This window comes from Salvia miltiorrhiza, chromosome 8 (genome assembly GCF_028751815.1).
Source record: "Salvia miltiorrhiza cultivar Shanhuang (shh) chromosome 8, IMPLAD_Smil_shh, whole genome shotgun sequence".
Classification (NCBI taxonomy): Eukaryota; Viridiplantae; Streptophyta; class Magnoliopsida; order Lamiales; family Lamiaceae; genus Salvia; species Salvia miltiorrhiza.
Genome location: NC_080394.1, coordinates 3,650,032 through 3,673,518, shown reverse-complemented (window position 1 = coordinate 3,673,518; position 23,487 = coordinate 3,650,032). Strand labels below are relative to the sequence as shown.

Below are 23,487 nucleotides of genomic sequence, written 5' to 3'. Positions count from 1 at the left end.
TTGAAAATAGATTTAAAACAAAATCAAAAAAAGAAAAGAAAAAACATTACAACAAAATATTCCCGTAGTGACATAATAAAATTGTGACATCTAGCTATTGTTGTGTCATGAAAATAGATAGTGACATTTGAGGGTGTATGAATTTTTGTAATTAATTAAGTAGAAAATTTACTTACATTTTTATATGTAACAAAAGGTGTAATTTTAATTTATTTTTTTTATCGCACGTCTTTTAATATCATTGAAATTATATGGCTAATGGACAATTTTCATTGCAATGAGAAAAGCAAATAGGTGCTAAAAAAAGGAAAAAAAAAAAAAAAAAGCAAATCCCATATATTTCACTTTGGGCGATCACATCCTCTAGTTGGACAAGAAAACGTCGAAAATAGGAATGCAGTTAGCCGTCTATTCTTAAATCTAGTTTACTTTAAATTTACATTGAAAATTTATTTTAAAAATAATAAAACTATTACATACATAAAAATAAGTAAATAACTACTTTCATGGATAATTTAGTATATTCCTACATGCCTAGCTAGGCATTCGCAGGTCTTTAAATTAAATTGTTAACAATTATTAATTATACGTCAATTCTAGCATGGCTATTAATTTATTAGTATTATCTATGTTTGGATGCATGAAAGAACTTCTAGGTACATTTGCTTTTCCAAAGAAATGTAAATTTGGCAGTAATTATGATTAACTTATGCTTAGGTACGTCTAGTAATAACCGGATTTAGTTGCTAAGGGTTTTTTAATTTATGGGAGAAATTTCTTTATGAAGAAAAGTCTCCGAAGATGGTTTATTTAGTTGATTTTAAGCTTTATTCTCATATTAAATTTTATGACCTTTTGACTTGCAATTTGCCTTTTAATTAAAATCGCCATATCAGTATATTTCTCTCATGCCCCACTCACATGACTTAATTTGCATATGGAAATGGTCTTAGATTAATAAACATATGGACCATGCACTTTTACTTAGTATGAAACATTCCCTTAAAACCCAAAGCATTATTAGAACCCTGATGATGAAATAAAATTTTATAAGAAGAAAAAGAAAAAAGAAAAATCTAAACCCTTGAAAGCACATACTCATATTAAGGGCCGAGTATCATCAAAACCTTTAAAAAGGAAAAAAAAAAAAAAAGGATGGTGATAAAATATTTTGAGAGGAGAGTTGAGAAAATATACAATATTAAGTGTGCCATTTCAGTGTGCCATATCCTATCACATTCTTTGATGATTGGTACATGACAATATATATTAAGTGTTTAGAATTTATGATTTATATAAGAAAAAATACACCCTAATATTGGATAATCTTAAATCCTTAGATTGCCACACAATCTTAATCTATGTATACAATAGATATTGTCACACAAGTTAGTAATAAGGGATCTTAAATGAACAGTTTCGATTTAAGGACTGAAAAAAGTTGTTAATTACTAGTATCATATATTGTCTATTTCAAAAAAGTTGTTAGATATCTTGTACGTTTAAGCAAGAAAGAGCAACCACTAATTTTGTCAGCTTCCCCAAAATAGTTATAGTTAACAACCACTTGCAGTTGAAAAAATTTACACAAAACATATGATCTTACCACGGAAAGAAAATTTATGATTATTTAAAATATGTAAATCACATTTTGGATAATGCATTTTATAATAAGATCATATAACGATGAGTTGGGAAGTTATTTTTCTTGGTACATGGGTAAATTTGACAAAATATGGATAAAAATCTTCACACATCAATGACTTTGCAATAAGATTTAATCTCTCAATGAGTTTGCAATGAGATTTAAGCTCCAAGAAGGTGCAATTGAAGAGGATCCAATTCAAACATTTTCAAACTCAAATAAATCGTGAGAAATTTACGAAGTCATAAAAAGAAGTATGAGTGTAATATATTAAAAAACATCATTGGATCAACTTGAACTAAATCTATTCAGATTCGAGAAAATATAGACCAATGCAAAATTTCCAATGTATTTATTCAAATCTCTTTAATGACATGTTGAATTTTTGTCTGCTCATGTTATGGCCCAGCGTCATTGCCAAAAGCATGGCATACATGTTAGTTTCAGATACACAATATTATGCAATAATTAATTTTAATTCGCAATATCCATTTTCATTATAATGTCAGATTTGATCACCAAAAAAATATATTATGATAATTAATGTGCTTGACTTGAAGGATATAAAGGTTATCGATGCTGACCATGCCCGATTTGAGACATGTGATTTTTTTTTTTTTGCATATATAGTAGTATTTTGTATTACTATATATTATTTTGGCGATATTCATTCTAAATATTTGAGTTTGTGCATTTTTTATATACCTATATAATTAAGCATAACATTCAGCATTAATGCAAATAGAAGTAGTGATTACATACTCCCTCCGTCCCATAAGCTTAGGCTGATTGGGATTTTCACAAAGATTAAGAAAAATCATTGGAAATGAAAATATACAAGTAAATTCCCTAGTATGCCCATATTTATTATTTAATGATGTATTAAAATGGAAGTAAATTAAAGAATTAAATAGGGATATAATAGTAAATGAGTAAAAAAACATTACTTTTTATGGAAACAAGCCTATATAAATGGGACATTCAAAAAATGAAAACAAGCCTAAGCTTATGGGACGGAAGGAGTATATATTTACGGGAAATGTTTCGACTTTTTAAAAAATCAGAAGTTATAAAATTTTGAGATATATGTATTTCCTTAATTAAATAGAGTTTGAATTTCGTTAAGTGTCATGTGCTATGTCACTTTTGTCATGTGGATGGTTTATTTGTAATACTGGATAATTTTTGTGTTAGTGGTGTGATATTAATCTATGAAGCAATTATTTCGAAAAATAACTAATAATTAGGCAGAAGTGATTGAAGGGGAATATTTGGCTGTGCTTTATAGCTTGCACCCACCCACTAAGTGCATATAAACGTACCCTTATCTAAATCCCAATTGCATGGCGTGGAGATTGATGTGGAATAGGTTACCGACGTGTGACAACTTGAGGAAGAGAAACATCTTAACAGAAGCTGAGGATTGCTGGTGCAATGCTTGCTGCAATCAGGCTGAATCAGCGAACCATGTTTTCATGGAGTGTCCAAAGACAGAAGCGGTTTGGATCGAAATTTAGCGCTGGCTGGGAGTGTGCACACCAAGACCGAAAGATGTGACTAATCATTTCGACGTCTTTACTAATCTGGGGAAGAAGGAATGCAAAAACTTTCTCACAACACTTTGGATGTGTATCATCTGACTTATCTGGAAGAGCCGTAACAAGAGCAGATTCGAAGGAAGTTCATGGGACGTGCAACGTTTTTGTGGAGAAGTCAAGGCTAGGCTTTGGAGTTGGAGTAAGATTTTTAATTTAAATGTTGAGGCCAGGAGCTTTTCTTCATGGATGAGTAATTGCATCTCCAATGTAATCGTGTAGACAGTTCGGTACCTCTGGTACCCAAAGTTCTTTTTTTATAATACTCCCTCCGTCCATGAAAGAACTTCCTATCTTTCCTTTTTGGGACGTCCACAAAAAAATTTCTTATATATTTTTGGACTATACCCCACCACTTATAATTACTCTTACTTTTCACTTTTCACAACTCTCAATATTAATTATAACAAATTTTCATCACTCCCAATACACTCAACTACCTTTTATCTACTCTCAATACACTCAACAATATTTTTTCTTAAAATCCGTGCCACTCCCTCCTAATTAAAAAGTTCTTTCGTGGACGGAGGGAGTATTATCTTTTCTGATAAAAAAAAATTTGATGATATTTATTATATATATGCTCAATAATTTGACGTACGTAGAATAAGAAAAAACAGAATTGCATATTTATGTTTTTTATTTAAATGATTTAACATAATTAGCTCCTTATACAAGAAACGGGTTTTTTGTCGATAGGTTCATGAAATTTATATTTTTAAATAACCCATACTTACGTATTGCAGCAACTCAACAGTGAACAAGCCAAGAAGAAGAACAAATCGGTTGATCAAACTATTGAAATTTTGATAATTAATTAATGATTGGTTCGCAATTCCTTGAACTTTTATATAGAGCCCATTTTATTTTTAGCCATGTAAGTGATAACTAAAAAAGCATCCGTAAACACATGAAATTCATATATAAGAAATTAAATGATTATATTGAACAAATTAATAAATATAATACATACATGCACAAATGTTGAGAATTGATAATAAATAAATAATGCTTAATTAAGTTGAGAATACACAAACACAGTAGTTCATTATCAATCATGTGCATGTGTTACATTTATTTGTATCAATTGACTATCTCTCATATATTCATGTATTTTATGTCACTGTAAAAATATGTGCTATATATTAACGATGAAATTTTTCGTCGTTAAAAATAAATATTATGTCGTTAATTATTTAATTTAACGTCGGACTTAGTGACACGATACAAACCTCACGATCGATATGCTTATTCAGGTTGTTCATGTTGCGTCATTAAAACACATGACGTGCAGATGACAAAAATTTAAAAATTATTTAAATAATTGGTATTCCATCGAGAAATCGTCCTTAAAGCCGAAAAATTAAAGACGGAAACTAATCCGTCGTTAGTTTCTTTAGATGTCAATTTTTCTGGTAGTGTGTGTTTATGTACGTGTTCTCAGTTCTTACAAAAAAATATGATTCTCACGCGATCTCATCCATATATTTATATTTTTATATATATCCATATCTATATAAATACATTCCAAATACAAATACATGTCATAGTATATCATAATTGAAATATGTTACAAGTATAACATATTAATTAAAGGTTGTAATTGAACCAACAAAGTATGAACCCATTACCATAAAAAACACATTATCATCAAATTTTTAATTATTCTACTACTAATATTTAGTAGGAAGACTGTACGGATATATAATTTTGAATGATTGCTAAAAACAATTGAAATGATTATTTGTTTGGTGGGCAATAACTTTCATATCTATAAATTTGTTTTCACAAGCAATATATAGCTTGTAATGTATTATAGAGCGGCTGAAAATGTGGAAATTAGACAAATGGGGTTTTTTCAATTGTTTTGGCTGAATGTGACCTACCTAACCTAATTTACATATTATTACTACTATTAATTTAGGGGACCTCTCTGCCGACACTAAGCCCTCATGCCGTGACACATGCTTTGGGACATTTACAAAATGTCGGTATATTTTGAATTTTAGCATTGCCTCTTTTTTATACTAGATTTTTTTTAGTAAAGATTTCATCTTGACTAATCTTAGAAAATTTAATTACTCGATCGAAAAAATTCGAAATAATATTATTATTTAGTAGCTACACTTCAAATGGGCCGTGATTAAATTTCAACCGAGCTCACCATTGATTCTCTATTGTTTTCTAGCATTTGACTTCTTCGTTTCAATGTATATACAATAAATACATTTTATATAAAGGAACTAGTAATTTATTTTTCGTGACGTACTATTTCCGATCCAAACCAATAAATCAAGCTTATACTTTTAGTTAGTAGCGTCAAAACTTGCACTTTATAAGTGATAGTATTATAATTCTTCTCCTATGAGAATTTTTTTTTATTTTTTTTTGGGAATCATTTTTCGCCCCATATAAATAAAGCTTAGGCGACCAAAACCATTTGTAATTTGGTCAATGTCGCCAAAAGAAAATAACACTAAAACTGTTTCCAATTAAACATAAGTCATGTGTAGAAGTTAGTTAGGCACGGATAATTTCGATAATTTAACGAAATTATGTACTCTCCCCGTCCCACGAATCTTAACACGTTTTTCTTTTTGGGCCGTTCCACGAATCTTGACACGTTTTCATTTTGGATAATAATTATTACCTTCTCTATCTTACTTTATCACTTTTATTGTCTTCTCTCTCCTACCTTATCACTTTTATACTATGATGCACGGATTCTTCAAAAATTAGCATGTACGGCGAATCGGATTCTTTTAGGGTGCGATTCTCTCGGATTCTCGTCGGATTCGCACCCGATTCGCCACGTGGCGTATCTTTCAAAACAATTTATAAAAATAAATCGGATTCGCAAATTCCATGGGCGAAATTCACGTATGTCGTGCACGAAAGACCTACACAAGATTATTTTGATAATTTTATTTTCAATTATGACTTATATATTGGACTAATAATATTTGAATCGTTATATTGTTGCTCAATTAACTTATATAATTGAAAATGCTTAACTTTTGGGTAAAATAAAATGTAAAAAACATATAATTAATTTAAGAAAATTTAAATTGTATATATTTTATAAGCATTATATATCATAAAATTTTAATAATTAAATGTATCATTGCCGAATCGCACCCTATAATTTTTAAAAACCCGTATCCCCGTACTCGTATCGTATCGCCCCCGCATCCGCACCCACGTACCTATAGCTTTTATATTTTATTAACTACACACTTAAAACACTAATCTACAACTCCTTAATTCTCGTACCAAATCCAAACATGTCAAAATTCGTGGGACGGAGGGAGTATAAGCAAATTATTATTAGATGGAACATTAGCCCCAAATTTATGTAAGTGGCTATTGGAAAATCCTATGAAATTTTAAGCATGAAAGAGTTGTGACAAACAACTCCCATGTTATAAGATGCAATGTTGTATGGTGATTATTGACTATGGAAATTAATTGCCCATAAAAACAGGCCTTATTCAATGTTAAGTTTGCCCAATTTGCTACTTGCTTGCATGTTTTCATTGTAGTTCGAATTGTCATTTAAAATATTCGAATTAATAGGCGGTTCATTTTCGTTCGAATTGTCTGTTTCACAATAATAATATGAGATCGATGTTCTGATTAATTTCTGTTGATTTTTATAATGAATTAATACGAATCTTTATCAGGACCATTAATTACCTACGTCTATTACAATATTATTTAATACCTTATTCGTTTGGCCCAATATTAATTGTGACAGATTCTACGTGGTAATTAGACAATACTTCCACATCAATCGTATTATATAAACATGGAAAATAAGTGAATTATTGAGATGCCACCAATATTAATTTTGGATTATATTTTTGGGTTAATTGTATATAAATTATTTTTGGGTTAATACAAAATTTAAAATTTATGTGCAAAATGAGAATTTATTGAAATTCAGTAATTTATATGCAATTAATCATTTTTTTTTGTAAAATATTGATAAAAATGATTATTTAATTAAAAACCAATTCAAAGTTCGAGCTCAAGTGTTTAGCTAAAACATTTATAAAGTTGTAATTATATATAGATAGATAGATAGAAAATAATGCGCTTTTTTATAAATTTAGAACGTAAATTTAATGCGCTTTCTTGAAAATTATATTTTTTGTGAGAATGAAAGAACTATCTATATATATATATATAATTTGATGCATTTGAAAAATAAAATAAAATTTATGCCTCTAGCAAGATGATGCATCCACCGTAAATTTTCATGATCAAAGAGATTGATTAACGTAAAAACTTACATTTTATCATGAGAGTTGAGAGGACTACACTGAATATATAATATGACTGCATTCGTCGTTAAATTAATTGGATAAATTTGAGCATGTATATATATACACCCCATGAGCATGCTCTATATATGTTGAAATTGAATATAGCTTGATTTATATATACATCAATCCCACTAAGCATTTAGTTAATATTTGGACGGCCAGTTTAGGGCCAGGGTAGACAAATTTCGTCGGCCGATTTAGAGCTCGAAAAATCTAGCCGTTTGATTTAGGGACATAAATCAGCCAATAGAGCAGCTTATTATTTAGCTAGCTTAGTTTATAGTTATATATAGTTTTCGAGCAATTTATTGGACCAATTCTTTTCCATTATAGTTAAAGGATACTACAAAAACTGATACTATTATATATGAAATAAATACAATATTGTTTTTCCCCTTAAAAATAATACAATCAAAGTTCCCAAAAAAATGCAAGTACTAGTTCTCTTTTTGTACATTTTAAGTAAGATAATCTCAATCTCATCATCCACTGAAGGACAGAAAGTTCGAATCAAACCTCCTACATTTAGAATTTCTAATTAGATTTGGGACAAAAACCAACTCCCACATCTACTCCCCCATAATGCACACTATGTATTATATTCATTATTTGCATGCACAAGTTATTAATTTCAAAATGACGTCATTAGTCGGTTACAAGTTGATTAATTTAAGAGCATAATTCAAGGACAAAATTAATAGGTCTACCCTACCGACAGTTGAAGAGTGTTCAAGAATAAATAGCTTATATATTATGACTAAATTCCAAAGTCTTCCATTTATGTTTATTATTATTTATCTATTACAAGAACTGAGATATTCACCTTATGAGAAATCATTAAATGTTAATCTTATCTGTCTTAATAATAAGTTAAGCATAGTATGGTAGTTGATTAGGGCCAAGCTATGGAGAAAGCAGTTGATGGAGAACAAAATAATTTAGTACGTCAATTTTAGATTTGAATTCCTTTTCATCATTATCTTGATTGTGCCATTTATAGTATAAGTGTGATTAATTTAAGTAGTCTATTCCGGAGCTTTCAAATTAACGAAGAAATCATTAATACATTGGATAGAGTAAAATATAAATTAGAAATTATTTTCGCTACTTAGATTACGAAAGTTTAGGGTGAATTTATTACTTTGTCGGATGAATTTTATAGTCCTGATTCCAGATCACATAAGAAACATAAATTTCAATTTTAAAATTTATAAGTTTCATCATTATATTTGTATGAACTAATTAATTAATACTTCTAGCTAGCTTAATATCAAGCCTAATTAAGTTTATCAACTATGTGATATCCCGTCTCGTTAAGAGGGTGTTTTGTGTTTGGTTGAGCTTAAATAACTTATGAGATGTAACAGTAAACTTAAATAACTTGTACTTTTTCCAATAAATCATTTCTCAGTTCCAATATTTTTTTTTATAATTTTATAAGTAACAATTATTTCACAAAAATAATTTTACTATATCTTTTTGTACATTTTCTCTTTTCATAACTCTTGACTTTATCTATCTAACTCACGATTCACTCTATATATAGCTTATTAGTTCAATTATCATAAATTTTAACAATTTATAAGTTCTTCAAATATTACATCTTTTCTTCAGAAAGAAGCAACTACATTACTCATCGTCTTTAGCCACTGTGCTCCTAAGCCAGTCAGGAACTACATCGGTCCAAACCATAGGCTCAGAAATATTCCGAGCAAACTGGGCTAATCTATGGGCGGCTTTATTGACCGAACGATACATGTGCGATTAACTCTAAAAACATCTTAAGTTATTAAATCCTATATAAGTTATCTGAAATAACCCCTAACTTAGGCAATACGTTAATCTTATTTGATTTCTGTCTCGTCAGATCACTTTACTGTTGAAGTGTATGAGAGTTGGTTAAATATGATCGAATGATTGATTACACTTATTCAAACTAAGAAAGTCAATCCCCTTTAAAAAACTGAGAAAATCAATAGTATACAAGATAATGCATTAAGTTTTCACATTAATTTTGTGGAATAGTTGCACTTCGAATATAGTTGGTATGTAGGAATTGAATAGGCTAGGATAGGAATGAAATAAATCACGATTTTCAAATCAATTTCTAATGACTAAAACTCAATCCATCCTATAAAAATAGTATTAAAAGGGACTTATTCGTGTTTTAATAATTATAGTTGAATATATTGTGAACGGAGAAAATGATTCACTTTAAAAATATAAAGGGATTCATTTTAATTAAAATGGATATATATATATATATATACATATACACACACATATTTATAATATAAATAAATTGGTATATTGAAATTAATATGTGTTAATTTATCGTAGGATTATGTCTATAAATAGAATATGACTATTCTATATGGACATCACAAAATATAAATTAGGGCTATTTGTATGGGATGAAGGGATTCTAATTTTATTGGCATGATATTGAATTTCTCAAAAGTGTTCATAAGAAAAATATCGCATAATATTGATAAAGATATTTTAAAATATGATAGTAGTAACGATAATAAGTATTGAACCGTATTTAAATAATGAAAAAAAAATATTCAATTTTTATATGTAATTTCTATATAGCGACGAACATAATCTATATATTATATAAAAGATGAGTTTAACGGCTATTTTTTACCGCTAAAAATTCTCTCTCACACGTTCTATCACAACAAGTCAACAACAGTTTTCTCTCACCCACGGTTCTCTCCCCATAGCAATTTGATATCTCTCTCAGACGGTTCGATCACAATACGATTATTTCTCAAAATCAATTTAATTTCTCCTACTATTCTCCATCCATATATGTATTAACTAGGATGCAACTGTTTCGAATTGAAGCACAGTAAATGTTTAATGGAAGAAGAAGCACAGATACAGAGCATGAGACCAGATCTAAGAGCGACAATATGGAAGACACATATGGGGATGATCAAGATGCCACATTGCCGAGGAAGAAGAGATCTATCGGTTAGATTCTTTCTCATCTCTCCCTATTCTCTTCGATTCTGAATCGAAAGTAAGGAAAACATACACCCTATTCAGTCACATAGAGCGAACATTACAAAATTTGGTCTTTTTTGCAAGTCATAGATAAGGTACTTTGTGATTCGTAGTCTCGCTGTCTCTGTTTTCCCGTAGCACAACCTCTCATCTCTCCAATTTCGGAAATCGCGATGGCCACATATGAAATTAACCCTTATATCTTAAAGTTGATAGGGATTACCCCAAATTTTAATCCAAAAATCGACCAATCTGTTTGTTGTTTCCAGGCTTCCAGCAATAAAATGAGGGGAAAGTTCGAACTCGCATTAAGGATTGTAAAGTTGATGACAAAAGATGGAGAAATTTTGAGGCGTGGAGTATCTTCAAGAAATTGAAAGAGGTAATTATTGCCTCGCATCTCTTTTTATTTACATTTATTGAATATTCTTCATTATATACTTTGGCATCAAACAATTGAAATTAACAAGGATGAAGGTGGTATAATCATGGATCTATTTTCCCTTTTCTTTTCTTCTTTTCTAAACAAATAGAGTGCCAGTAGTGTTGTCGATAGGAGCGGTGTGATCTTCTTTATTTGAAACAAAATTGGGAATGTTGCTTTGTTATTAAAACTCCTCTATTTAAGCCTCTACAAGTTCTGTAATGTATGGTTTCATTATCAATTCATGTGGATTATATTTTGGATACTAACATTGAGAAACATGTCTAGAATAATTTTTTGGAATAATGCATGTATTTTAGAATAGATGAGTATATGTTATGATATTATTGGAATGTGGTTAAAATATGATCTGTTTTACATATATTTTGTCATCATTTACATTTCTTCTCAAATTTGATTTATGATACTTACTATTTTTCTTATTTCCCATATAGGAACAAAATAGAAATGGAATGAAAAAAAAGTGGTAAAAGTTTATTTATCTTGAACAATAAGTTTAGATTTTATGGAGACTGCATCCTCTGAATGTTTGTAAAATGATGGATATCTATAATGATTTTCAGTTGTTTGTCACTTGGTATAATTTCGAAAGGATTTTGGTAGTTTGAGCAGAACTTCTGTTTTTTACATACTTAACCCCAATGAGGTAGGCTCACTACCAGATCTGGGAAATAGTCCAATAGCCAGGATGTTGTCTTAGGTTTATTGACTAATATATATAATCGAGAACTAATTGTTCGACTTGACCAATTTTATAATTTCTGTAGATTTAACACATGAACACGCTGATGTTGTTCTTAGTTTTGATGATATACGTGTTGTGCAATTTTTTTTAGTCCAACAAATGAAATTAACCTGACTCCCATCTATCTTACTCAAGATTTAATGGAAAGGTATATTGCATTTTGAAAGAGTTACCTATACTAACAGTGATAGAAATTGTGATACTTTTCTCTGCCATAAGTTGATCATCAATCTTAATATTGACGTGTTGATTCTAACTAAAATGAGTTAGATGTGAGCTCTTCCACCAAGGCACCAAGGCATAGGTGCTAGCATGGTTGGAGAGGACCATAGTCGAGATGTTTAGATGTGGAGATTACATCATGGCATCCAAGGCTATATCGAGTACACAAAGAACATCCTCTTGCATTTTTTTGAGTTAAAATGTTTTATTTATTTATTTATAGTATTTATGTATGGATTGTGATATACTATGTAGGTATATATTTGTAGGATAGAAAGAGTTTAAGTTATTGGGCAGCAAAGCAACTAAAGTTATTGCTCAATATCATGAGGTATATATTTTTTTTAATGTTTTTCTACTTTGTTTACCTATTGTTATATTCTTACATTCTAAATCATGGTGTGTTTACCAGGTTGAAAAATCTGATGTAAGTGCCCCTGATATTGAAAATAGTTTGATTGGTCAAGTTATTCTCTTCAAGGTTCAACATATAAATGAGAGTGAGTTTAGAAAGGATCGTCCCTACACTGTGAATAAGATTAGTAACAAAATATTTCACTCACATTGTTCTCTTGCTTTAATTCCATTATACTATATAGGGTGAGGCGAACAATTAAGACGTTAATATCTTGATTTGATGTGTTATGAGAGGGATATATAGGCTTATCACTTTTTTACAGTTTTGGTAGTTCCTCAAGTTTGTACTTTTCTTACAGCTTTGGTTATACTCTTATTCTTATATAGTTTTATCCAACAGAACTGCTTTGATTGTACCATAATATATGAAATAATCTTCATCAATTTGGTTATTGTTGAAAGCAAAGGAAGCTCTGGAAAACTATTGATTCTTTGAAACATTTTCTTTTTTGTTTTTTAGTTTTCTGAAAAGAGGATATACTTATCTGCTATTAGCTGGCCTCGATATGTTGTTGAAAAAAGAAACAGAAACTTCATCTTTATGTGCTATTTTTCTTTTTCGAGCTAATCACTATTTTTTTTTTCAAAGAACTGCACATGGTTTTGATTTGTGGTACTTTTGAATTCAATTAACGATACGTGTTTGTTTGAGAATTTTGCATCGTAATTCTTTCAATTGTAGTTATTGCTTCTTTTTAATTTTGGAGAGAATCAATTGTAATTTATTTATTTTTTGTTATTTTAAAGTTCGATTTTTAAAATTGACATATTTGGTATGATTAATTATTTAACATCTTTTTTTAAGGAGAATTCTTTAACATCTAAATTTATTTATTTATTAAATACCAATGTTAACAGTAAAAATTTTCAGGAATTTTTTCTATAGTTTTCAGTCCATAATTTTAGTAACATTTTCATCAAATGTGTATATATTTTGTTTCTCTCTTAATTTCTCCCAAAATCTCATAATTTTTCTCTTTTTTAAATATGCAACTTCTCTTAATTCTCTAAAAATAACAAATTTCGCCAGTGACACCAACAATTTTTTTCTTAAGCAATTGCAGGAAAAAAGCAGACGTTTTTTTAAAGGGAATTGGCTTTTTGTCATTTCGGAGAACGTGTCCAACACTGAAAATACGGATGGAGGCACACAAATGATTTCTTTTCATAAGCGGTGTAGAAATAATAAAAAAAAATTATGAATTCTTAATATTATTGGACTAATTTATTTGGACCATGAGCTGAAATAATTTTATATATTTAATTTTATGTTGGTAATAAAAACTATTCATTTTAAGTTTTTTAAAAATATACTCATTTTGTGTGCGTGTGTTGGCTAAGTGGTAATGAGTTAATGCATGAGGCCAAAGGTCTTAAGTTCGAGTCTCATGTGGCGCGATTTTTGAATTTATTTATTATATAAAGAAATTCTTTATTATATATATATATATATATATATATATATATATATATATATATATCCATTTTGTTTGAAAAAATATATCCGTCCATTAGTTTTTTACTTCTCTCCTTTAATATAAACTAATTAATACATCCGTCCATTAGATGCACGACAAACATTAAATGCGGAATTTTTTTTATAAATAAAATAATTCACAACAATTACACAAGAAAGAACCTAAATTTAAAAACATAACAATTTTTAATTTTGTATTCTCAGTTATTGAAGTACTAATTTATAAAGAGTATCAATTAAAAATGATAATTTGGTATTTCAACTATTGGAAGTACAAAATTAAAAATTTAGGGTAAATATCATGAAAATCCCTGAACTATACCACTTTATAAAAAATACCCTGAAACTTTTGAAATATTCTCTAAACCCTCAAACTATCAGACTTTTATCAAATATATCCCGCATCTATTTTTCGGTTACCAGAAACATGATGTGACTCGCCGGATGCCACAATGTAATTTATATTCTATTTTTTCTTAAAATGACATGGAAAAAAAACAACTTCGTTTCGTACCATATTCTATCGTGTTTATCTCTAATTCTAGGTTATTAGCGTGAATTTCAAACACGATAGGAGTAAATTTTAAATTTCAGAGTTGATTTTTTTAAAGGATATGGTTTATGGTATGAAACAACATCGTTTTTGCCATTGCATTAAAAAAATAAAATATAAATTACATTGTGGCATCCGGCGAGCCACATCATCTTTTTGGTGACCGAAAAATAGATGCGGGATATATTTGATAAAAACCAAATAGTTTGAGGGTTAATAGAACATTTTGAAAGTTTCAAGGTATTTTTGATGTATACTTCAGGGATTTTCATGATATTTACCCAAAAATTTATATATTTTTATATTCGTGTTATTTATTTTGTAAATGATGTGAATTACTATTATTTTTTAAATAATTCACATTTGCTTATATTTTGATTTTGATTAATAATTTTATTTATTTATTTAAAATATCATTTAATTTCGATTTTCGCCGTGCATCGCACGGGTAGGCGTACTAGTTTGATTCTCAAAAATCAAATCCATTCCATTTTCACCTTATTTCATTTATACGTATTAACATCACCTCTGTGTACAAGATGGAAAGCAATAGCGAAGTGGGCCAAGTTCAATTGATCCATAATAAACCCATCAATAGTTGGGCTATAACGCGAAACTACGGCCCAATACTTCTTTAGATATATCAAGGCTGGCTTTTAATTGTAAACATTTTCTTTTGAAAGGGAGCTTTTAATTATAAACATTATTAATTCTTTAGAGTAACATGATAAACCTATAGAGTTCCTAGAAATATCGTTCTCCGTTTTTGAGTCATTATAAGTGAAATGAGGAATATTATTAATTATATTTAAGAAAAACCTTTTACTAGGCCAATTACTTGTTGAAAAATTTATTGTAAGACATTTATTTTGCATGATTAAATATTTTTATCCTCAATGATATAATTTATCTAATTCCACTTTTTTAATGAGATATAAATTATATAAAATTTGTTTAAATGATGAAATAATAAAAAATATTAGAATATCTCAAAATTTCACTCCATCGAATAAATAAGAATTAATTTTATTTATCAACGCTATTTTTCAAAATAAACGCTCTGATAGAATATACTCCTTCTATCCCAATTCAATAGATCATGTTTTTTTTATTTAGACGTCCCAATTCAATAGGTCACTTCCTAAAATGGAAAGTCAATGCACAATAAATATTCTCACATAACTCATTATTTACACCAAATGTCATTATACTTTACACATTATTATCTTTTGCTTATTTTTCTTTTCTATGTTTTGAACACATATATTCTCAACAAAATTTACTTTTTTCTCTATTATTTTATTATAAATTATTCAATTTTTTATCTTTGTGCCTAAATTTTTCGGATTATTGAATTGGGACGAAGTGAGTAAAAAAGTAGAAGGTACAGTGAGTTCAAAATTCTAGAGTCCTTAATGAAAAAGGAAACTTCTTTAAGCCCCGAAACTCTACGCGCATTCGCATTTGGCAGTTGGCACCCAAGTCCTTATCTACTCAATAATCTAAAATCTCAAACCTTGAGCTGATTTGTTCATACAATTAACGACTTCTATCTCATCGTTTCTAACATTGAATCACTAAAAATTCAGTTTTTCTTTTTTGTTCTGTACAAATATCCGGATCATAATATCCATATACATAGCAGAACTCTGAAGAAATTCCCAAAATTCGAAAGCAGAAAAAGAAAATCATTTCTTTTCCAAGGATTTATTGATCGATAGCAAAAATTCAAAACATAGTATGGAAAAGATGAAGAATGTATTGAAGCCGAAACCTAATCCTCAGCAATTACTCAAAGATTGGCAGCGTCGCCTCCGCCAAGAGTGTCGCAATATCGAACGCCAAATCCGAGGTCATTTCTTATATTTTTATTATTTGATTTGATTTAATTTATCTGGATTGTTTTTGCGTTTGCAAATAATGTATTTTGACTAGATTTTTGGTTTTTGATTATTGGTGTGTTTGATTAGACATACAGAGAGAAGAGAAGAATGTGCAGAAAGCGATCAAAGAGGCTGCAAAGAGAAATGACATGGGTTCTGCTAAGGCACTCTAATTACAATTTGATTTATTGATCTGATCGTTTCTACTCTTGATTTATTCTGGTGTGTTGATGTTTATTGATGATAATGAAGGCATGATTGGCTTTCAATTGGTTTCCTCGAGATATTTTATAGTTCTATACTGAATTTGTTTAATTTTTTGTATTTTCATATTGATTAGTGGTAAAGGTTTGATTTTGTTTTTAATTCTGTATTCTGTGATAAATGATATCCTTGTTTTTGAAGACACTTAACTTTGGAAGAGCATGCTTGTGTTCTCAAATCGAAGTCCTGATTAGGGAGAGATAGGTGGTGGGGTGGCATTCTATTAGAAATTTTGCTCTGATAATTAAGAGGGCATGTGTATATTACTTGAATATGATGATATTTGGCCACGTCTCGCATAAGGCAACCTAAATGCCGATTTTTGTCTATACAAGTATAATGTGTCTGTTTATCCCTCTAATATGAATAAGTTATCTAGGTTCTGCAGATAATGACCTCAAAAGTCGAGACATGTTAGTGTATTATGTATTGAAGGAAAAAATTTGAGAAAAATGAGTTCTGCCAGAATGCTTTTACTAAGACAGTGACCAGAGCTAGTGGTGACCATGACATATTTTGTATGTTCATAAGCCCCTGTGCCTAAGCTCGCTCTTCTAAAATAGAGAAAAATCAAATGATTCAAAGGTTAGAGGATGCAGTTGACTGAGTGTCACAGCACTCACTTGTTGGGAATGTTAACTTGGTTATTTAGCATTGTGTCGTCAAGGATCTTCCCGACATAGTTTATCAAAGAGTATTGATATTGATATTTGGTGTAAGTAGTGTTTTAGAAGGTTGATCTTAGTTGTTAAGACAATTAACTACACTGTGTACTTTACATATCCAAGTGCATGACTCAGTGAGAGAAAGAAATAACAAAGGGCAATGTTAAATGAGGAGAGTGCATTGCAATGGAATAATGGAGTTGGCATCTCATGAAATGGTTGCTTTGACCCAAGCTGTTTCTCATTAGTCATTATTTTGGACAAACTTTTCACTTGAAGTCTAAATGTTTTACGGAAGTTGAGAAGATAACTTAAAAGGGTGGAACGAAGCATAAGTTATATAACACCCTGCTGGAATAGTGAAATTTTGATTGAGCTAAAGCACATGCAGCATCAAATAAATGAAACTATTCTATGTAAAAGGTGGCATATGTAAAATTCTGTATATAAAAAAATCAGCAAAGTTGAAAACTGGCTCCAGGTACCGAAATTTTGTTCATTGGTACGGAATCTGAAACTGAGAATAGAGATGCGTATAATTTTATCTTAATTGTCTTTGGTGTCAATCTGCAGATATTTGCAGTTCCTGGTGGACTTTGTGTTTGTTATATTGAACAAACCATGAAAAGAAGGCAATTTACTATTCTGATATGCTGCTTTTTATCATTTCTCCTAACAGGCACTAGCGAAAGAAATTGTGAGATCTAGGAAGACTGTGAACCGTCTGTATGAAAATAAAGCACAGATGAACTCAATATCAATGCATCTAGGAGAAAGCGTTGGTACGATCCAGTTTACTTCACTTCTCTTTTCGCTCTTATATGTTGATACTACACATGGATCCTAATATCTAATTATGACCACCAATCTTGCATTCTTCCCTGAATTGTTTGATTCAACTTCGGAACACCGGTTCCTTGAGATAAGGGAGATTCAGTTCTAACTTAACAGGGATTCAGGGTGATGGCACAGATGTGTCTTAGAAGGAATATGAACTTATGTTCAGAACATCAGCATGTTGTATGTTAAGCTACAAACCCAATATAAATCTTCCACCCTAATGTTTATTCAAGAAACATATGCTTAGTCTTCACATGAACAAGGGCTTAATTTCTTTTGTGATGCATCACTTAGTGTTTCGTCTAGTCTATCTACCCTTCTTATTTTAAAAGCTATAGCATGATATGGGATTCTTGTCGCTTATTACTTCATGCTGAGTCAATGCTCTGAAAACTTATGACCTGCTATTTTTATTGTTAATCTCGGCAGAAATATATGACTACACTTTTACCACCATTGCATCTTGATTTGCAAACAGACCACTTTTTGCTAAAAATGCATTTGGAGATTCAGAATTTACTTCTCTATGCTGTGGACGTTATACCTTTTTCGTTTGTAATTTGTAAAAAAACTCGCTAGCCTGACTCTTCAGATGATTTTTATTTAAATTAATTGCTATTATTATATCCAGCTATTGCTCGTACCGTGGGGCATTTATCAAAAAGTGCTGAAGTCATGAAGCTTGTCAATAATCTTATGAAGTCTTCAGAAGTTGCTGTAACCATGCAAGAATTCAGCAAAGAAATGACCAAGGCAAGATTGCATTTTCTGGGTTATATTGATTATTGGGTTAAGTGACTGAGGTATGTTGAATCCTGGGGTAACGACGATGTATTATTATGCGATTGTAGGCTGGTATAGTTGAAGAGATGATGAATGACACGTTGGACAACGCACTAGATTCAGAAGACATAGAAGAGGAGACGGAAGAAGAAATTGAAAAGGTTTTATCAGCAATTGCTGGTGAGACTGCTGCCCAACTTCCTGAAACAATAAGGAAACAGAAGCTCAAGCAACCTGCAACTAGCCAAGATGCAGAGGTATGTTTTAACGCGTCGCAAGCGGCTATTCATCATCCCCTTTTCCGGTTCTTAAACTTTTCGAGCGATTTTATAAACTTGCAGGAGAATGTTGATGACGAGGAAGAGCTAGAAGAGATGAGGGCTCGTCTTGCAAGAGTTCGCTCATAAGTTTTACTTTTGTTTCTCTTTTCCCCTCTTGTTGTCAATTTGGTGAGGCCATAACACACAAAATGAGTCATATGTATCTTAACCTCATTGTTGTAATATTATTGTTATTCGGTACAAGCAGTCCAATGTTATACTCCCTCGTCCCATAAATATACGTTGAGACTGATTGGAATTTACACAAAGACTAAGAAAAATCATTAAAAATGAAAAATATACAAATAAATTATCTAATATGCTCAACTTTATTAATGATGAATTAAAGTTGGAGTAAATCAAAAGATTAAATGCTCTCTACGTCCCAATTTAATAAGTCATGTTTCCTTATTTGAACGTTCCAATTCAATAAGCCACTTCCTAAAATGAAAAGTCAATACATAATAAATATTCTCATATAACTTATTATTTATACCAAATGACATTGGATCTCACACATAATTATTTTTTCTTTATTTCTCTCTCCTAGTTTTTGGACCCATATATCCTCAACAAAAATTATTTTCTCTCTTCTATTTTATTTTAAATTATTCGTTTTTAAACATTCGTGTCCAATGTTTGTTGCCTATTGAATCGGGACGGAGAGAGTAGGATATATATTTGAGATATCCAAAAAAGAAAAACAAGCTTATATAAATAGGACGGAGGGAGTAGTATTTATTTGGATTGGTTACCAATAAAACACAAACTATACCTAAATTTTAGTTTTTAATCAAATCTATTTTTTTTTTTTTAAATATAGCAGTTTACTTTTTTGTAAATTAACCTGAGACCAAAGTTTGCTGGCTAATAATTTGATTGTCTACAGTCCGATAAGTAATCCGAAGGTACCGTTAGAAAGCTCCTGAAGTTATCTTTCTAATGATACATTATATGTCTGGGTTTTGGTAACTAGAAGTGGTAAAAAAATAACATAAAAATTGATGTCATAAAAAAAAAATCTGTATTTTTATTTTTTACCACTTCTGATCAACAAAACTCAACAATATGAATATTATTAGAGCAAGAATTGAAATTCGTTCTCAACTACGACAAAACATTGAGCAAGAATTGAAGAACTTGTTATTACAGAATAGAAGAGAGAGTTAGTGTGGATACAATTCCTTCAAAATGTGGATAGCTGGCTGAAAACCACTTCCCATGGGCACAACTGATACGACTCGCAGGTGCTGAGCATTTCCATTCTTGGGCTTCGATAATGTCACAGTCAACATCTCCCCTTCCAGAGCTTTGCTGGCCGTCGCAGCTGCAAAATTTCACACCAAAATCCAAAATCTATCGATCAATAATGTTCGGCAAAAACGATCAAATTGATACATACACAGAAACATACAGGCGTAGGGGTGAGTTTTGGCAAAGTCGAAGAACTCGTCGGCGGAGCAACCAAACAACACTCTGGCGGCCCTATCGAACATTATCACCACCATGATCTTCGTATCTGTACCGATTGACATCTGCAAACACGATTGAATTTCTAACCGTCAATTTCGACCGAATCGGCGTTGAATTTCGTAGCCGGCAAGCAGTGATTGAATACTCACGAGAACACGAAAGAGGCGTTTGGAAGCAGGATTGAAACCGCTGGTGAAGTTGCAGTGGCGGCAGAAAAGGTCGGAATTCTCCGGCAGAGTCCTTTCGCACACACTACACACTCTGTAGAAGAGATTGTTGTAATCAATTGCTACCACTGTGCACAGGATTGTTGCCGGCGTATCTGTTTCCATAAACGGCCGTTTTCTGCTATAATCGCCGGAAATCGACATATCTTTTCCCAAATTGGCTCCGAATGGGTTTCTGGGAAGAAGCCCTGATTTTTGAATTTTGGGTTAAGTATCAATTTGGCCCCTAACGTAGAGACCCCTATAGCTATTAACACCCTATGGGCGGGGGTGTGTCAACTAAGCCCCTGAAGTACCTAATTTCCGCCAATTAACCCCTTCGACTTAACGGACGGTTAACATCGTTAACTATTTTAATTTTTTTTTTTTATTTTATTGATGGTGGGACCCACACCATCTTCTTCACCAAGCTCGCCGAAAACCTAATCCACCCCTTCCCCGAAACTCCGGCGTCGCAACGGCGACAAGCCGCGAAGAGGCCATTGTGGAGTTGGATCTCGACGGCTTTAGCGGCAGCTACGGATGCGAGATTGGCGTGGGTTGTGAGCAGCATATTGTGATGGATCAGGAAGCTCGTGCCGCCGCCGTTGATTCTCGCCATGGCCGGAGCCTTGCCGGAGAAAATGGCGCCCTTCATTCTCTCCGACTTGCCCCCACCGTTGCAGAAACACCACGACTCCCCTAAAACCCTCATATCTTCCCCTCCCCCACCTGTAGACGTCGTGTCGTCGAGGCTTCCCCCGCCCCACCTCTGCCCTTCACCTCCTTGACAGCCCGCAGCTCCTCCCCCTTTCGGCCGATCTTCCTCCAATTCCAGTCGGCAGTCGCACCCTCCAGATCCAGTCGCCCGGTCTCCCTCCAGATCCAGCCGCTCCTCCAGATCCAGTCTCCCTGTTGACCGATCTTCCAGATCCAGTCGGTCTTTCTCGTCGCTTCTGGTCGGAGTTTGAAGCGAAGTCAGGCTGGTGGCGGTGAGGGACGCATGGTCCAGCGGCAGCGCACGGCACGGCGGAGGGCATGGGGCCTAATCGCCGCTTTATGCTGGTTTGACCGGAGGCGGCGGCCATCCCTCATAATATTTTTCTTCAGAAAATCTTGATTTGGAATGGTGTCAACCACTTTGGTGAGATAGGCGGCCGCGGCTTGTCGCCGCTGCGACGCCGGAGTTTTGGGGAAGGGGTGGATTAGGTTTCCGGCGTGTTTCCAGCGAGCTTGGTGAAGAAGATGGTGTGGGTCCCACCACCAATGAAATAAAATAAAATTAAAAAATTAAAATAGTTAACGGTGTTAACCGTCCGTTAAGTCGGAGGAGTTAATTGGCGGAAATTAGGTACTTCAGGGGCTTAGTTGACACACCCCTGCCCATAGGGTGTTAATAGCTACAGGGGATTCTACGTTAGAGGCCAAATTGATACTTAACCCTTGAATTTTTAATTAAGAGAATATCGGTTTGCCTCGAATAATAATTTCCACTTATTCTAGTTTAACCACAATATTTTTTGTTAATTAATATATTTATCAGCCAACAGAATCAAATCAATCTATCAATTTTATTAAATTTATCACAATAATCCCCGTATCGGGTTTGTAAACGAGTCAAGCTATTCGTGAGCTATTCGACGTTCGACTCGATAAAAGTTTGATCGGTAATTTAATGAGCAGCTCGTTTAGCTAAACAAGTCAAGTTTGAGCATGACGATACTTGGCTCGTTAGCTCGTGAGCAAACTCGTTAGGTGATTTATCTTAAAAATATAAGATTATTGATTAAATGTTTTATACTATAATTAGTAATATTTGGATTAAGTATCTAATTAACATCATTTATTGGTAAGAAAATAGTACTATAGTAGATCTATTATATTATTGTGAATAAAATAATTTATATATTTGAAAAATAACTAACATTTTAAAAAATAACTTATATATTTGAAAAATAACTAAAATTTTAAAAGTTTAATTAGGTTCGGCACTGTATTTGACTCTATTAAAGCTCATTCGATAATTAAGCGAACAACTCGATTAGTTAAACGAGTCAATCTTGAGCAAGACACTATTCTGCTCGACTCGGCTCGATTACACCCTTACCATATCCTGACTAAGCTCGGCAGCTTCTCCAAAATTTTGGGGCTAAATAAGTATATTTATTTAATATTTTCGTCAAGTTTTTAAATAAAAAAAGATCTTCATTTTATTATCATTACCCACTGTCAATTTCTCACTATTTGTCACTTCTCCTTCTAATAAAGATCTTCATTTTATTCTCCCTCAAAAAAAAAGATCTTCATTTTATTATTGGGCTTCAGTAGCTTTTCGGGCCTGTAATGGGCCGGGCTCTTGGGGATTTGACAAGTAAGAAGCCGACCCGTTTGACGAAGGCCTAAAATTCAAAACCAAACACATCACGAAACGGATTGATGTTGATGGGATTTATTTCCAACAAAATTCTATGATATTCATCATTACCCACTGTCAATTTCTCACTATTTGTCAGCTAGCAAGAAATATTACACTATTTCAATCCATAAAAATTTAAAAATGTGGCGCACTTTGTAGGATATAAATTTTTAAAAATAATTAAAATATATATAC

The 23,487-nt window shown here is 31.8% G+C and overlaps 2 protein-coding genes and 1 long non-coding RNA gene across 11 annotated transcripts; 2 read left to right on the top strand and 1 right to left on the bottom strand.

Annotated features, from left to right (window-relative positions):
• The first annotated feature begins 10,207 nt into the window (after positions 1 to 10,207).
• LOC131000093 (uncharacterized) lies at positions 10,208 to 12,674 on the top strand. 7 transcript variants are annotated; one of them, XR_009093655.1, is made up of 5 exons: positions 10,208 to 10,550; positions 10,853 to 10,965; positions 11,463 to 12,156; positions 12,265 to 12,326; positions 12,408 to 12,674. It is a non-coding gene; the product is annotated as an uncharacterized LOC131000093 (long non-coding RNA). The 7 variants fall into 7 exon arrangements; XR_009093654.1 differs by having other exon boundaries at positions 12,251 to 12,326; XR_009093653.1 differs by having other exon boundaries at positions 10,215 to 10,550; positions 12,044 to 12,156; positions 12,251 to 12,326.
• Positions 12,675 to 15,883: 3,209 nt separating this feature from the next.
• Positions 15,884 to 19,420, top strand: LOC131000092 (vacuolar protein sorting-associated protein 24 homolog 1). 3 transcript variants are annotated; one of them, XM_057925861.1, is made up of 6 exons: positions 15,884 to 16,294; positions 16,413 to 16,489; positions 17,934 to 18,036; positions 18,726 to 18,847; positions 18,946 to 19,134; positions 19,219 to 19,420. In XM_057925861.1, the coding sequence occupies exons 1-6, from the start codon at positions 16,183 to 16,185 to the stop codon at positions 19,282 to 19,284; spliced, it is 669 nt and encodes a 222-aa protein (XP_057781844.1). In that variant the 5' UTR covers positions 15,884 to 16,182; the 3' UTR covers positions 19,285 to 19,420. The 3 variants fall into 3 exon arrangements, with proteins under 3 accessions (XP_057781844.1, XP_057781843.1, XP_057781845.1); XM_057925862.1 differs by having other exon boundaries at positions 16,222 to 16,294; positions 16,413 to 16,478; XM_057925860.1 differs by having other exon boundaries at positions 15,898 to 16,294; positions 18,946 to 19,420.
• A 778-nt stretch (positions 19,421 to 20,198) lies between these two features.
• On the bottom strand, positions 20,199 to 22,386 carry LOC131000091 (uncharacterized). Its single transcript, XM_057925859.1, has 4 exons — positions 22,313 to 22,386; positions 20,820 to 21,085; positions 20,612 to 20,732; positions 20,199 to 20,524 (listed from the first exon to the last, which is right to left on the bottom strand). Exons 2-4 carry the CDS (start codon positions 21,039 to 21,041, stop codon positions 20,364 to 20,366), a joined length of 504 nt encoding a protein of 167 aa, XP_057781842.1. The 5' UTR covers positions 21,042 to 21,085; positions 22,313 to 22,386; the 3' UTR covers positions 20,199 to 20,363.
• Positions 22,387 to 23,487: the final 1,101 nt, after the last annotated feature.

Coding starts and splice junctions, on each gene's coding strand:
- LOC131000092 (XM_057925860.1), top strand. CDS start 16,183: ATGGAAAAGATGAAGAATGTATTGAAGCCGAAACCTAATCCTCAGCAA. Junction 16,295..16,412: donor TATCGAACGCCAAATCCGAG/GTCATTTCTTAT, acceptor GTGTTTGATTAG/ACATACAGAGAGAAGAGAAG. Junction 18,037..18,725: donor GCATCTAGGAGAAAGCGTTG/GTACGATCCAGT, acceptor TATTATATCCAG/CTATTGCTCGTACCGTGGGG.
- LOC131000091 (XM_057925859.1), bottom strand. CDS start 21,041: ATGTCGATTTCCGGCGATTATAGCAGAAAACGGCCGTTTATGGAAACA. Junction 20,733..20,819: donor AACGCCTCTTTCGTGTTCTC/GTGAGTATTCAA, acceptor TCGTGTTTGCAG/ATGTCAATCGGTACAGATAC. Junction 20,525..20,611: donor CAAAACTCACCCCTACGCCT/GTATGTTTCTGT, acceptor GAAATTTTGCAG/CTGCGACGGCCAGCAAAGCT.